Genomic DNA, 17,431 nt, shown 5'->3' with positions numbered 1-17,431 from the left:
ACTGTCAATATGAGGACGTAAACAGCGAATAAATGAAGCATGTTTAGGGCGTTACTATAGCAACCGTCTATAATTGTCGATATATAAAGGTATCTCTTTTACACGCTTTGTTGTATTAATTAAATATAGGTCGGATAGTTCCAGATAACCGGTCAAGTGGCAATAATCAACAGATTAAATAAGGTTTTAATAAATTGCATAGAAACTTATTAGGACTACAGGGTTTACGCAGAAATTTGTACTTGTCGGTTTCGAAATATTTACAAAATGTAAAAAACTTTCGTGCTGTGATTCAAACTTTAGGAGTTTAGCAGTTTATTTATATGAAAATATTTTGACGACGAAAGTTTAGGTATTTATTTAATATTCCTTTTGTTAAACGAAACTACAAAAAAAAATTATTATTTTTAAAAACCGCCTGCGTGAAGAACAACTCATAGAAAATTAACTGAAAAGAATGGAACAAGATAAAAATTCAATAACTACACAAAGCCAGTGAAATAACTCGAAACAATACCAAACATTATGTACTGTACACTTAAAAATATCAATACGGTAGTCCTTCGAAATTTTATGCAACATCGTACATAACATGCAGCCGGGGACATGCACAAAGAGAGAATGATTTGACTTATCCTTCGATTTCATCAATATCATGTTCATTTTAAAGTCGCCACATATATATATGTATATTTTTTTTGTTTGACCATACATAACTTTTTAAAGGCTACGCCCAGAAGTTGACCATCGCCTAAAAGGCGAGGAAGAAGCACGGCTCACAGTTTGCTTTGCATAGGTATGGCAAAGAGCAAAGTCCACAAATTTTCAACTTACTTATTTTATTTTTTTTATTAGTATTACGGTACTAATTATCATGATATACCTTCTTGAAATATCGAGCCCTTTAATATAGCATAGTCTGCAACACCAGAAGCATTGCAGATCTGTAGCTATTACGGCAACCCAAGATACAAGCGTAGCTTAGTTTGGGTCCCACTAGCAAATACTGTATATTCTAGGCTTTAATAAAAAAAAAAACGTTGCCGACCCAACCCCCAATCCCCCAGGAGCTCTAGTCCCCTTGCTCACCACAGGAACAAACACTGCTTGAAAACAGTATTATTTAGCTGTAATCTTCTGTAAGGTTGAGATTCTGCCCCAGTCGGGCAGCTCCAAATTTTAAGCAAGGTTACTTCCTGCGGTGCCTTTTCTCAGTTAAATGTGTTTTAGAAGACATCACAAATTTTATAATGATTGACGATTTTATAAACCAATGTAACTGTGAGTTTCTTGTCAAATTTTGCCTCCATAATGCATACCGAATCAGTGGTAGCTTCAATTTTTAACCATAATTAATTGAAATAAGCAAAATTTATGATTTCCATTTTGATTATTTTATTGCAAAAAAGAAATTAGTTGTCTGTAAAGTCGGTTTACAGACGATAGTTTTATGTGATAAAGTCATAAAGAAACATTGATGAAAAATTGCATACTTTTATGAATTGAATTGAAGTATTATCACTGAATTATTTCGAACTACTAGCTCTGACGTCACGCGAGAAAAGTGATAAATGTGTCACAAGCCAACGCTTGGGCCGATCGTGCCTCTCTATCGCTTGTTCCGCGCTCTCGCTTGCACGCTCAGGCGGAACGTGACACTTTTTCGTGCGTGCAGCAGCTGTTCATCGATCTATAAGAAGTTATCACGTCAAAAGATTATGTTGCAGGAATTAAGTACGACACATCAAAAATAAAACTAAATATATTTTAAATAAATTTTATTTTCAACTTTATTTTACAATCTATAAATAAATGCTGTAATATTTTCCGTTATAAATATTACGTGTTTTGTTCTGATGATGACATAAAGGTTATTATCAGATATAGTTATAAAATATATACTATGATAGAAATTTATTTATTTTATATATATTTATATTAACTTAAATTAATACAAAGTTATATTTATGTACCTTCATATATTTGGTTACAGCATACTTTGATAATTTCTGATTTTACAAACAATCTATACAAGTTTGTTTCTTATATAACATATACAAACTTTAATCACAAAAAAAAACGATTATTTTTTTTACATCAATAAATAATTAATGTTGGTTTTTTATCTGTTAAGAGACTATAAAATAGTCATAAAATTATAATAATTTCTGAACTTCTAAAACCTTGTATATACAAGTTCAAACCGTCTTTGTTGCAGTAAATCTATTTTAAATGTAGTTTTAACATAATATAATGTCTTACCTAATTGATAATACCTTTAATTATTAACTTATACTTAAATAATAAATAATAATATAAGCCTCGTTGTATTTAATCGATATAAATAAAAATGAATACCTAAATCTGCTGCTACGCGCTTAACTCGATAATGACTGGATAAATTATAGCCGATTTTTGTTACTTCTAGAAGATTCTTTACTGATTGAAATGATTATTCCAATTTCACGTGTTTGACAGCTTGCAAGACTGGATTACGTCTGCCGTGTCAACTTTATTTATAATAATTATTATTAAAATAATATAATATTTTCAATTAAAATTTTATCTTTACATTTTAACAGCTGATTAAAACGAAACATCTTACAGTAAATATTTTTAATAATTAAAAAACGAACATTTTTATTACAAATGAAAGAAGGATAAAATAAAATTATTAATATTGTGTTGATTTATGAATTTCTTTAATTTCTATTCGCATCAAAAAAAACTTGCTAAAATTACAATGAGACAGTTATTTATTTAAATATTTTATAGAAATGTACTTTTGTAATACTGAAAACCGATAATTAACTTATAAATAAAATAGTTGTATGATTTAAAACAATAAATGAACACTTTAAAACATATGTATGCACGATATAGTAAACATTTAATTCATATGCACATAAATATGATTAACATAATAATATTAATGATATAATTTATTACAATCCTGTTTTTGTTTAAAAAAAGTATAATTATGTGCAAAAACATATCTACATTTTACATTTTTTATTGTAGGTAAGTACTAAATATTACAAGCAATATTTCTATAATAATATTTTAAAGTAAAACATTGCTCAAAAAATTGATAAAATATAAACTACATTTATACTGGAATGGATATGCAAATAACATTTGATTAATTAATAAACAAACGAAAATAATTTAATTAAACTTGATATCATGAATCTATAAATAAAAATATGCACGCATAACATAACTGTCTTCATATGCATGTCTACATATTGCATATGCAAATACTTATGCTAATTTTAAATAAAAACTCATAAGTAAATAGTTGTGTACGACTAGACAGAAGAATAGAACAACGTATCACTAAGGCAAGTTAAAATCGAACCGTGTAGGTTTTATAAATTATTTAAATGAAACTATTTTAAAACACTAATACGGTTTTATTTAGTGTTTTAAGTTTTTGGATTTTGTATGTTCCAAAGCGCATGTTTCATATATTCACATATTTCATATGTTCCCAGCCACTCTTACTCACTACTACCAAGCACAGTCTTAGGCTGATTATCTCACTTTTTAGGTATTTGTTTATATACTTCGAAGCATGGCAAATATGTAACAATTTTATCAAAGAATAATAACATTGAGGAAATACATGAAAATTTTCTTACCATTAATAATTTAAGAAACCATGATAATTTTGCAATATTATTGCACATAACATTTTTTGTAAAAAAAAAACCAAGGGACGTATTGGGCATTTCAGAAAAGTTGACTCTTCAAATTGCTAAGCAATGGGATAAAAATTACGAACCTGCTTCTAAATAATGACCATCATAGAACCAAAGAAGCCATCAAGAAAGAAAAACCCAATCACTTTTTGTCATCCATGTCTTTTTGCTCTCATCAAAAACACACTAGACGTGTCACACCAATTCATTCTGTTTTCGAAACCTCAGTCTTCGAGCGAATAATTTCTTAGGTTCGTGTCAAGAAAACCTTGAATCATCCTGCGCTAAGGACTTTGGCTTCGACACTTTTATCTCGATCGATGCACCCTGAGTACCTCCTCTCCATCCAGTACTTCTGTTAGAATAAGTTGATGACGTCACAGGAACCTTACGAGTCCGCTTAATCTTGAGCTTATTCAACCACAAATCCCTCGTCTTCTTATTACCGAGCACAAAGAATAAGAACAACATGAACCCTTGAAACGTAGTCGTCAATGTGAACAGATATGCAGCCACAACATTGAAGGCAAAAAGACCAAAAACCCATGGCAAACCAAATAGAAACACTAGTAAACAACTGACAGAGGCACATCGTAAAGCCTCGTTTGTATCCCCGTGCCTCTGTATACTCCTAGAAGCGAACACGGAACGCACTATCAGAGCAAATAGCGTCCAGTTCACCACTAAAATGCCAGCTATTGGCCCATAGACTGCCAGCCAAAGACCAAGACCAGAGGGATAACAAAAAGATGCACTCGGCGATGTCTCTTCGAATCTACCTGCGTAGGAATGAGGGTTGACCGAGAGAAGTATACCAATGACCGCACAAGGCGCACCCCAAGAAAACGCTGATGCTCTTAAGAGCTTATGCGAAGCGTCTCTAGTAAAAACGAGCACTAATCTCCTATACGATAGAACAGCAGCAACTAACATCCAGCAAAAGGACGACAATACAGAATAATGTAAAACTATCCCCATTAACATACAAAACACGTCGTATTGCGTGAATTTGGCGAATATTATTATTAGGAAGCTTAGTGCAAGGAAAAATATTGATATGCAGAGTTGAAACCAGATTTTATTGCTAAAGTCTCGCCGCCAAGATCTGAAGGTAGCGGCGGTAATCCCCACCAGGAACAGTCCGATTATGGATAAACAGCATCCTATGATCGTCAGAAGTTCCAGGGCATCCTCATCTTCTTGATCAAAGACGTTTCTTGGGAAGAGTACTTCAGCGAAGTGTGTAAGATGATTACACCTGCAAGTGTCCAACATACCTGGCTCAGTGGCTCTGATGAGGGTGCAACCGTCTTGCGACCAATAACCAGTGCCATCATCACGGAAAACCCAATAGGCACAAGTTCGACTCTGATTGCGATTCGGTTCTGATGTTGTCGGGTTTAAGTGAATATCAATAAACTGAAATAAAATATTTATGCTGCCTTTAGTTTTAAAATACAATATCAGTAACGTTATAAGATATAAATAATACTCAATAAGTTTTGATTAAAATTTCAAATCTTAAACATTTGCGACACCTTACATATACATCTATATCCACAAAATGTCAATATTCTTCAAAAATCACCTAAGTCTATTTTAAAATAAAAACAACGTAAGAATCTTGTTGTATGAGAATGGAAACTTGAACCATTTATACGAAAAACTGTTTGCGAATTTATAGAAAAATTTAATTTACGTCACATATCTTACCTCCCCATTTTCAAAGTGCCTGACCTCCCCAACCCTGATGCTGAGTACTCTGCTATTAACAGAATATCCTTCCTCTGGCTGGAAAGCTCGATCGTTTCGAAATACTACGAAGCTGATTCGTTGAGAAGACACAGAAACGGATGGAGGAAGACTGACAACCACTTCACTTCTTTCTGAATCCAAGTCTGTTGAGTTTGGTTCATCTAGAAATTATAAAATTATAATTTAATAATAGATTAGAAGATGATTGGACAACATGTTTTGGCTATTGTTGTTTTCCCATTTGTACATTCATATTTTATACTATTTTTTCAGTTTTTGATGTACACAAAAAAAAAATCCTAACCTAAATTTATCTTTATGTCCATAAGTAATTGTATTCTTATTCGTAATACGAGTAGAAAACGAAAACAAAACCAAAAAAGGATTTTTCCTAATAAGAAAGACTAATAAAATAATCAGCTTGTGGAAATAGAGATTTAATTTAAACCAAAAGATAAGTTTAGTACTAACTCAATTAAAAAGACTTACTTGATATTAGTTCGAAAGCATCAGAAGTAAAGACGTCAGTGTCCCTGGTGGCTATTCTTAAGCCCCTGATGGGTCGATCAGGATTAGCATCAGCCATTAATAGTGCAATATTTCCTCTGATTGTCGCCCCAGTGTTGGAACCATTTAGTTGTACAGTTGAACCCAATCGATCCAGCAAATGTAGAAGTTGCCCGGGAATGGATAGGTTATCCTGGAGTTCTAGGACGTTGTCGACCTAAAATTAGTATTAATACGTTACATAGAGTACATTAAATAGATTTTACACATATATTAAACACATATTAGGACAAGCTCTAAAAAATATACTCAATCTTAGAGTTTAAGACGTTCAGCCTCATGTCTTCTCTGGTGAAGGCCTGATTTTGTATTTGTTCATAATATAGGGGTTTCAGTATATATATATATATATATATATATATGTATATATATATGAATGTTGCTAAGTGCATAAATCGAGAATGGCTCGACCAATTCGACTATTTTTTTGTATGTTCCTTAAGGCCCATAGAAGGTTTTAATATTTAAAAAAATTAAAAAAAATACTGTTAACTTTTGACAGAGCGAAGTCTGTCCGGGCAGCTAGACTTATTAGCTAGTTTATCTATACAAATAAATAAAATTTGAGTGTCTGTTTGTAATATTAAAATAACCGCTTTTTACTAAATGCATATACTAAAACTGTTCCGGCTAATTTCTGAAACGACTGGACCGATTTTGACGGGACTTAGGCTAATTTTATTTTAGAAATGTATTCTTTTATAACAGTGCGAACTGAACAATAATTTTTTTACCAATAAATTCTCTATATTGCTTAAATAAAGTTTTAAGCCGAACTTTTTGATAAAAAAAGATTACATATGTTATTTACCTGGTTGAATACATCAGAAATATCGTCGACCATTATTGCAGCAGTGCTGTTCACCAACTGGCCCAAGTCATTGATGACTTGTTGCAACTGTTCTTCCGGCTGTGAAAAATAATTCTATAATCGTTTTATAATTCATTTAAAAATAAATAATTTCAACATCCTGTTTTGTTTTTTTTTTCCTGTTAAGCTGTTTACAGCACTGACAGAATTTTGTTTTTGTCCGTATGACGTCATGCCATGGCGGGTCGTGTTTTAGGTGACGTGATATACAGATTAAAATATACGACTTTTAATTTCAATAGAATATAACAATAATGTGCTTTTATGATTCCAAATCAGAATATTTAGGTGTATTTCTACATAAATTTTAATTTTTATCAAATTTTATAATTTATTTTTCACTACCTATAGTACCCGTTATGTTTATGTGTATATATATATATATATATATATATATATATATATATATATATATGTGTGTGTGTGTGTGTGTGTGTATGTGTGTATGTGAGTGTATGTATGTATATGTATGTATGTATGTATGTATATATGTATAATTTTATATTCTATTGGAATATAATCTAATTTCTATAAGAATTATGTGTACACTTTCTAATCGCTTTTCTATGCCCTGTCCTATACCCAAAGGTTGTCTGGAAGAAATCGTTCTTTTAGCGATAAAGCCGCCTTTCTACATCTTCCTCTAATTGTACTACTTTTGTTTGTGTATTTTAATGGTATGCAATAAAGAATATTATTATTCCTATACTATTAAAATATTATTATTTCCTTACATAAAAATAAATATATTAGCACCAAATCTCTTATAAATAACTTACTGTGCGAAACTTAAATAAATTCTACTTCGAATGTAACAAAACCAATATAACTGTTCTGACTGTACGAAATTTTGATATATCATTAGTATAATTATGACGAAATGTTATTAAAACGTCTTACAAACTCACCCGTCTAGTTGTAGTTGAAGTCTTCACAGTAGTACAAGGAGTCATTGTACTAGTAGTAAACGGCAATTCTGTTGTAGTTGTCTTATTCAAAGGACCTGATTCGGTTGTAGTAGGATCTTGAATAGGGAAAGGAGCTGTGACCACTTCGTCACCTAATGTTGAAGTTTCTTGTAACGTTCTTTCAGATCCCAATGAACTATAATCTGTATATATATCGGTCGTTATAGTTGTACTTGGTGTTGTTGATTCCGTTGTTTCTTCTGAACTCTCACTTGCGTCTCTTATGGATTCGAATGTTGGAAACTATAATATGTTAGTATCTGGTTAATCGCATGCGATGAAGGAAATTAAGCATTCATTAGAGATGCAAAAGCTTCGTCTCGAGTAAACTGTTTTATTAGTCTTCGAGATGCAAAAATAATAATATCACAAGGATAATATAACGTATAATAATAAGAAGTGCAGTAGATGTTACTATCGATGTGAACAAAGTTAATACTGGTATTAAGTTAGATGATACGTCACTAACCGTAGGTAAAGGTGCTGGTAAAGTTGGCATGATGAAGGTCACGTCTTCGACAAAGGATCTCGGTAGGAGTGTGCAGTTTTCTGTCGCGGTGGTCACCCACTGGACGCCTTCGTTGAAGTTACCCACGCAAGTGTGAGTCCGACACCCGTTAGATTTGTATGATTCTCCTGAAATTTATTTAAACATTTACGGTAAAGTAATCAGCCAACAACAATTCCACTGCTATAGGCCTCTTTCTCCATGTAGGAGAAGGATTGAAGATTAATCCACCACGCTGCTCTACTGCGGGTTGGTACATATATTTATGAGTAACGGTCGTTATCAGGTATTTATAATAACAACTGAGACCGATGGCTTAACGTGCTCTCCGAGGCACGGTGGGCAGGCCCACAAGGACAGATATCCAAACCGGATAGAAATATTTGTACAAGTACAAATATCCATTCCGTGCGCCGACGCACCACTACATCAGAGCGGTTATTATGCAAAAGGCAAAGTCGTAAATTAGTAAATAGACTTTTCAAATCCTACAATCTTCATCGTGCCTCTCTATCTCTAAATTTAAAGCTCTCTATGCTATTTTCTATTATATTTATTGTTATAATGATAATTATCGATGCTCTTGGTAAGAAAGTTGTCCATTAACCTGCAGTAAAGCAACTATAGGGAATAAACTTCAACTATTACTATAGCAGGCAAAAATAAATAGAGACCTAGTTCTAACTTGATGCAGTTATAGAGAACATAGCGTTATTTTTTGAAGTAAAACTTCTTTACGTTTATTAGTAATTAAAACGTGTAGGAAGTTTGCTACGTGTTAAAAAATTGTTTGCTGGGTTAGAGAGTCACCCACAACTCCTAACACGAGACACAAAAGAGAGAGTAAAAAAAAATCCTACAGAATCTTAATTTTTTTTTTTTTCAAAACACACAAAATCACCTTACACTAAAGCAAAGCTTAAACCTATAAGAACTACAATGACTCACCCACAATAAATTGCACTCAGCTCTTAAGACGGCGAGAGAAACCAACCCAAAAAAAGAAAAGAGCAAAAAAAAGGGGCAAAAAGCCGCAAACACTCGCCCTGAGGCTTATATACCCTAGCATACCCCGCGCGTCGCGACACAACTACCCCCTAAGGTGCACCGCAACGTAATACGATACGAGGGTATTCCAAAAAATTAAATCAGTCGCCTAGAAAAAGTAAATAGCAACGCTAGTGCATAACTGTGCTATTATACATCAGCAGGAACGAAACTACGTGCTAATAAAAATATATGCTACAAGTTGCATGAAAACATTTCATAATCGCATTTGCATCTACACGCTCAAATAGAATTCATTCATCTTTACTGAAGTATTTATTTTTTAAGCAAATCTTCTTTACGCTCGCTTGATTTAGAGAGCAAGCTGGTGAACGCGTGATGAGAGCGTTACAAAAAGTATGATTGGGCGAGGCGAACTGAAGTTGAGAGGAAGATATGAGTTAGAGAAGATAGAAAGAGAGAGAGTTACGTTTCGTAAGTTTTACTTCAGTCGTGTGGTCTTAAACAGACTCGTTTTTTTTTTTTTTTTTTTAATAGTGTTCTCTATTTAAATTTATTCTAACTTTAACGATATAAAAAATATACATTGTTCAGTGCAATGAGAACTGACAAGATAATGAGTTAATTAGACTGTTAAGTTATAAATAGTATTGGAAGTAGCATTTGTACTTGCTTTATAAAATGCATTATTCTGCACGGTTTATAGATACAGAAACTAAATAGAGTAAATATTGTATCAATAAATCAAAGTCCTTTCCTAAATCATTAAAATTTCATATAATTATACTTTTTGACATAGTGTTAATTCTCGCTAATATTGTAAAATAAAATGAGTTCGACTATAATAAATAAAAATATTTAAATATAAAACAACTGTAAACACACTAAAAAAACTATACAAAATAATTCCTTACCGAAAATTTCAAACTTAGAATATGCAGAAAATGTTAATAATGCGTAACAATTATCCTATATGTCCTCATTTCATTATCATATGCATGTGTAGACTTTATTTGTTAAATATAGAAACCTTTGAACTTTTTAATAAACCAAAATTTTCTGAAAATTTTCACTATTGACGAAAATCATACAAAAAATACAAACAGCAGAACATGGAAAAGGGGATTTACTATACTAATAACTAAGGTATACTTATATTTTAAAATCAGTTAAGAAATAGCCCAGTTCTTTTATAAATAAAACTTATCCGAGAGATATTTTACGAGTCATAAAAATAATAATAATTTGTTTAAAATATTATACTTACCTAACGGAGTCTGTGGAACCGTATCAAAAGCTTTGCAGTAATACACCGACTTCATCGAGATAACTTCCATCTGGTCCCAGAACCCTGGCGTCACTGGCATCATTTCTGGATTCAAATCGACATGTAACAACACAGAACGCCTATCCATATACAATCTCTTCAATTTCATTTTCAGAATCACAGATTTCTCGTTAGGTATCAGACCAGAATTTTTAAAACCTCTCAAATCCTCTTCAGTTATATTAGGATTTATTTCGCCGTAAACGTTTAAATATTTAGTTCGGTAGAAAATGTACTCTTTCAATTTTATCTCCCAAATGTTAAAAAGTTTGGACAAATCATCTAATTTGTACAGCTTGTTATTTTTTAGCTTTACTGCGTAAACGTTTATCAATGATTGTTTTTCTCTGATAAATAATACTTTCTTTGATTCTTTGACGCTATATTTTTTGGTGTTTATGTGAGTGCACCAGTAATATCCGTCTTCTTTCGGTTTCAATACAAACACGTTTGTGTCATCTATACGGTTTTTGCTTATTTTTACCGGATATCGATCAACTGAATCAGTAAAACAGTATATATCATCTCCATCCAATGTATCATTAATCGTTAACGTAAGCTTGTTTTCCCTAAAAAAAACAAAAAACTTATATTTTTTATACAACAACAACAAGGTCTGCAAATAAGCGTACGGCTCACCAGATGTCAAGCGATTACCGTAGCCTGTAGATGCCTATAACGCCAGAAACATTTTAAGCGCGTTGCCAACTCTAATCCAAATCTCTCACATGAGCTCTGGTCACTTTATTCACCATAGGAACACAAAACTGCTTGAAAGCAGTATTATTTAGCTGTGATCCTCTGTAAGGTCGATACTTCTCCAGTCTGACTGCTCCAGATTTTGAGCAGGATATTTCCTACTGTGCGCTACCTCAGTTAAGTTCAAAACAAAGACTAATATAATCTAGACTTCAATCTACATTTACATAGATCTAGATAAAGATATTCTTATATATATCATAAAAAGTAAATTTTGCAACGTATTAAATGAAACAATTATCTAACAATGGAACAATGGTCCTCCAATTTCTTGACACAATGAGTTTGATTCCTTGTAATAGCGGAAGTTTTACAGAGTATAATTTTTTACAATTATGTACTTAATTGATATCTTTTACATTAATCGAATAAATAATGAACAAACACTTAACATTCAGTGTAGAGGGATTTAAATTTCAGTAGGGCGAGAATTCCGTTGGGGTCCGGAAACACGTAACACAAACACACACGTATACTTGAAATGTCTGTACGATCTATACAAATATTCGTCACGAGTGGGGATCGAACCTGCGATAGCAGCCAGTGCAGTGACACTAGTACGAATAATTAAAATCTAGCAAAACTGAGAAATTCACAAATTAAAATTTGTTTGCCATAACACAGAATTTAAGTAAATATTCTTTCAAACGCCAAAAGAGAGTTTAATGAGAGACAAAGGTTGTACTGAAAGTTGCATCTGACAAATTATCGACGAAATATACCATGACACACCATACCATATACCATACAGCTAGTTAAAAGAAAGTAAATTTAAAGCCTATTTCACTGATTAGTGATCAAGTTTATCTCACTTAAACAACTTTTTTTAAGTCATAGACAGAATTTCGGAATTTAGAACAGAAATAGAAAGAAAAAATCAGCAGGAGCAAAAAGAGTTTAGAGTTCTCTCAACTAGAAAACTATAAGTTTTGGATTCACAGGTTCATAGGACAGACAAATGGGTTTTGATGAATAAATAATATTGTATTACAGAATTTTATCTGTTGGATATACGTTAGATGATTTTGTTCATCATCATCACTTCAACCTATCGCAGTCCTCTTCTGGACACAGGCCTCCACAAGTTCGTACCAAAAATGACGTGAACTCGTGTGTGTTGCCCGTAATCACCACGCTAGGCAGACGGGTTGGTGACCACATGGCTAGCTTTGAGATGGTTTTGTTAACAAACGGCAAAACAGTCCCGTAATACTATTTTAATTTTTAAGATGAAGATTCAAAGGTGCTTACGAATTGATAGCGACATCCATTCTTAGTTCTTTCAGTGGAACAGAATGCTCACAGATGACGTCGTAGAAAATATACGTGCTGTTGACGAAATCCCAAAACCCGTTGTATATAGAACCGAGAGAAGGGTCCTCGTAACGTAACGAATACCTATCCAAATTCCACTCATCGACTGGTATCTGTAAAGTCATAATATAAAACTTTAAATAAAACTCTTAAATAAATTATAAGTAACTAGACGACCCGGCAAACGTTGTCTTATGGTTGGTGGTAGAAGGGTGAAAAAATACAGTTGTATGTATTTTTTAATGCCAAATAAAATAAAAATATAAAATTTTGTCAAAAAATAAAATAAAATATATATTTAGGATTGGGTCACCCTTATCATTTAGGGGTATAAAAAATAGATGTTTGCCAATCCTCAGACCTACCTAATATGTACACACAATTTCATAAAAATCGATCCAGCTGTTTCGAAGGAGTTTGGCAACAAACAATGGGACACGAGAATTTTATATGTTAGAAGATAAAAACTATCAAACATTTATAGTACAGCAGGAGTAGTTATTACTTTTTAAACAACTTGAACAAAAAGTGAGTTGACTCTCCATGCGACATATTTTAATTTTTTTTTATTTTTACATGATAATTTTTTCTGAGTACCGATTTTGATAATTATTTTTTTATTCGAAAGCTGGTGCTTGTCGTGTGGTCCAATTTGAACGAGATTTAATAAGTGGTCTTTATAATCTCTAAAAACACTACCTTGAAAACTTTAACCTGGATAAGCACAGAAACTACGTATGATTAAAAACCTGCAGATACCGAAAAATATTTTGAACCAAGTAAATTTATTTTAACAGATCATAATAGTCTATTAGGTTTCAAAGTTTATTAGTTTTGCAATACCGTGTAATAGAGTATTTGATTTATATCCAAAAAACACAAGTCATATGAATATGTCAAATAATAAAAAATATCAAGATACGTTAGAATTCACGAAGTAACATTTTCAATAAAAAAAAAAAAAACAGAAGTACAACGTATAAAAAACATACCTCACTATGATCATTCATCGTGTCGTATCTTAACAATAAATCATCAGTCATCACTATTCCCAAGGGGTATGTATGATTTATCCCTATACTTTGAAACATTGGGTAGTTAGAAAATCTCCAGCCATGATTTAGAAGGGATCCACCTTTCTTAATACAGAGCTCCTGAGCCTGGTGCCAAGTCGCTCGAACAGCTCCTCCGCCTACCCCACTCAAAACAGACAAGCAAGTTGATTCTGGACTTCGGAACCTTAAAGAATCCTTCAGTCCCACACATTCATCGTTTTTCATATGATCCTTGTAATCATCATCGTACACCTTAACCACACAGAAGCTGTAATGCATTTCATTGCACTTGACTGCTGTGTAGTTACTAATAGGGTCAATGACCAGACATAATTCTTCCTCTAAGTCTAGACTTGGATCGATCGTAACATCGTACACTGCGTCAAATTTGTCACCGATACTTTTCGTGTAAGACCAGTCTACGAAGTGCCCGCCTGGATGCATAGATTTATACTCTGTCCATACCACATAGTCTGGTTTCGTTAAATTCATGTCACGATACAATTTCGAAGTGTACAAATTTCCTACACATCCTTTGTATTTGTCGGCAAATTTTTCAGGTCCTTTTGGTCGGAAGCAATATGGGTTATTTTTGCCTTTTGTGTAAAAAAGAGAGTACCCGATTGGGCAACGAGGCGTACCTGAGCTCCCCTTGCCCTCGGCAATGGGCCCATCTATCCATAGCAGGACAAAAATAGTTGCCTGAATGACGATTCCATGTTGTAAATGCATCTGGAATAGAAAGAAATACTTTATTAACACTTTTTAAATCTTAAACGTTTATTATTTCGATCTAATTATAAATTCTTGGATGTCTTATTTAGACAATTCGTAAGTCAGTCATTAGTAACACAAAATAATTAGGTAGTTATAAAAAAATATTTTTATAATATTATTATTGTAATAATTGTTTATTTTATTATTAAAACTACCTGAGCCTGCGACTTCGTTCACGTTTTGGGTATTTACATGTTCAACGTGATTCTTTAAATTGGCATAAGTTTCTAATTATGAACCGATTGACATGTAGGAAACATTAAATGTTATGTGAAGCTTACCACAAAATATTAGTGAAAACCACATCTAAATCTGATAAGCCGTTTCTGAGATTAGCGTGCACAAGCGCACAGACAAACAGACAAAAATTCTAACAATCGTTGTTTTGGGTGCTACTTGCATTGATAAAGTTCGCAATAATATTTTTCTCATATATCTTTCATATACAGACAGCGGATCCGTTACATTTTTATTATGTGTAGATATATGATGATTAACATAAGTAAATGAGTCATTCAAACAAAAATGAAAACAAAGAACAAATAAACAATTAAAAAACAGTTACGCCTTAAATAGTATTATGTAAATTAGTAAATTATTTTAGATATTTTTATACAACTATTGAATTCTTTCATTATTTAATTCCTGAGTTAAAACTTGTAAAGAATTAATATCATAATTGAAAAATCAGACCACACAAGTTTTATAAAAATTTAGTAGAAAATAACATTTTTCTAATATTTCTATGATGATAACATGATGACAAATTATACGTTAGGTGGAATTGTAGTCCATTCATATGTAAATCGCGATGAATAAATGTGTTATAGGGATCGAGCTGTCCGTCTCAACGGTAAACAAACGTCAACATACATAATGTAACACCAGTGCCAGGTTTAACACTATCAGCGCCCTGGGCGAGAATTCTACGGCGCCCCTGATTGTAATTTAATCGCATATGAAAAAAAAGCAATGGGTGTAATGATATATATATTAAATGATATAACCCTTAATATAGAAAAAAAAAACTTATGAAATTTTACTATTCCAGTCTTTCTATCGGCGAACTTTGTTATTATGTTATTAAATTTTAGGTTATCTGGTAGTAATGAACTAACTAGCCATAAGCCTTGTACCTCATAATATGTATCTAATTAATCTTTAAGCTTTGTTTGCAGTGTTCTTTTAGCTTTTTCTTTTTTTTTTTTTTTTTTGAATAAACGCTCATTTACATCCATCCGTATATATTTTATAATAGTATTATGTTAAATACTAGCATCCCGCCCCGGCATGGGTATTTAACAAAAATTTCAACATATTTTTTTTTCTTTAATTTTTTTCAAATAAACAGCCGAATTGAGAAACTCCACCTTTTCGTGAAGTCAGTTAAATATAGAAGAAATTGGTACTAATCACTGTGATCGGATATAAATCTAAGCTGTGATCGCTTTTTCAAACAAATATGCCTTCTAATTCCGATCACTAAAATCCTGGAACATTTGATTAGGCTTTATCTAATCAGGCGATAAGTGAGAGAGCACTTGACGTTATAGCCGATACAGTACATTAACTCTGATTTTTAAATTTGAATGTCATCTATTGTGCAATTATATTTAGCTTATTTTTATTTATTTTTAATAATGTTACATAAATAAAAGTTTCGAAAACGCGTTGGCGCGGTCACAGCACTGGTTTGTGGCTGTTGCGCTGGCGGTTGCAGGTCTCCCCACCGTGCCTCGGAGAGCACGTTAAAGCTACGGTCCCGGTTGTTATCATGTACATCTGATAGCGATTGTTACTCATAGTAAGGAATGTATCCGCCAACGCGCATTGGGGCAGTGTGGTGGATTAAGCTGACTCTTCTCCTACACGGGGAAAGAGGCCCATGGCCAGCAGTGCGATAGTACAGACTGAAGCATAAGCGTAATTAAATAAATAAAATGTTACAATTATTAGTACATTTTTTTAATATGAATCTGGCCCTCCTACATATTTTAAATTTATTTTAAAGCCCTCTGTAAAATTGAGTTTGACACCCGATTAGGTCATTCTTTTTTTTTATCAATATCTGCTTCTTGTCGTGAGGTCCTATTTAAATTCGTTTGAGATCTGACGAGTACTTTTGAGTTATTACTAATAATGCGTCAACAGTCTACGTTTTCGTCGGTAACGTTGTCAATATAAATTTAAGTCATCTTTTTTTTTTCGTTAAGAGGTATCAAAATTATCAAATTAATAAAATTAATATCGCAAATCTTACAACGGAAATTTGCAATAGCGAACATTAAAAAGTGTAAAAGTGTCAATTAATAACGTGTTTAGATAACAATTTTGAATCTAATAAACTTGAAATATATCTAGGTATGTGACCGTATTTTAATTGATTTTATAATCTACTAGCTGACGCGGCAAATTTGGAAAGCAATATTGTTTTTAATCGATTTATTTACGTTTTTTATACAACTAGTTCGGCAAACGATACAGCCACCAGATGGTAAGCGATTACTGTAGCTTATAGACGCTTGCAACACCAGAAGCGCGTTGCCGGCCCTACCTGCAATCCCCCTCAGGAGCTCTGGTAACCTTACTCACCACAAGAACACAACACTGCTTGAAAGCATTATTATCAAGCATTATTTATCTATGATCTTTTGTAAGGTCGAGGTACTTCCCCAGTCGTTCGAAAGTTATGGGCGCACATAAATTTCGGAGATTCTTTCCAATATAATATTTCAAACCGTCAAATTATGTGTTGATACTTGGGTTTGTTACATTAATGGCTTGTTTCACTGGGTGCCGTTAAAGCTATCTCACATAT

General features: G+C 32.7%; 1 protein-coding gene across 1 annotated transcript; it reads right to left on the bottom strand.

Annotated features, from left to right (window-relative positions):
- Window positions 1–3,962: 3,962 nt before the first annotated feature.
- Window positions 3,963–14,568, bottom strand: LOC123653897. Its single transcript, XM_045589875.1, has 9 exons — window positions 13,774–14,568; window positions 12,719–12,894; window positions 10,649–11,277; window positions 8,335–8,501; window positions 7,806–8,108; window positions 6,838–6,936; window positions 5,949–6,183; window positions 5,418–5,620; window positions 3,963–5,123 (listed from the first exon to the last, which is right to left on the bottom strand). The coding sequence occupies exons 1-9, from the start codon at window positions 14,566–14,568 to the stop codon at window positions 3,963–3,965; spliced, it is 3,768 nt and encodes a 1,255-aa protein (XP_045445831.1).
- Between the last annotated feature and the right edge of the window lie 2,863 nt (window positions 14,569–17,431).

The sequence above is a fragment of the Melitaea cinxia genome, chromosome 5 (genome assembly GCF_905220565.1).
Source record: "Melitaea cinxia chromosome 5, ilMelCinx1.1, whole genome shotgun sequence".
Classification (NCBI taxonomy): domain Eukaryota; kingdom Metazoa; phylum Arthropoda; class Insecta; order Lepidoptera; family Nymphalidae; genus Melitaea; species Melitaea cinxia.
The sequence above is the reverse complement of the archived record's forward strand: the minus strand, read 5'-3'. Positions and strand labels throughout refer to the sequence as shown.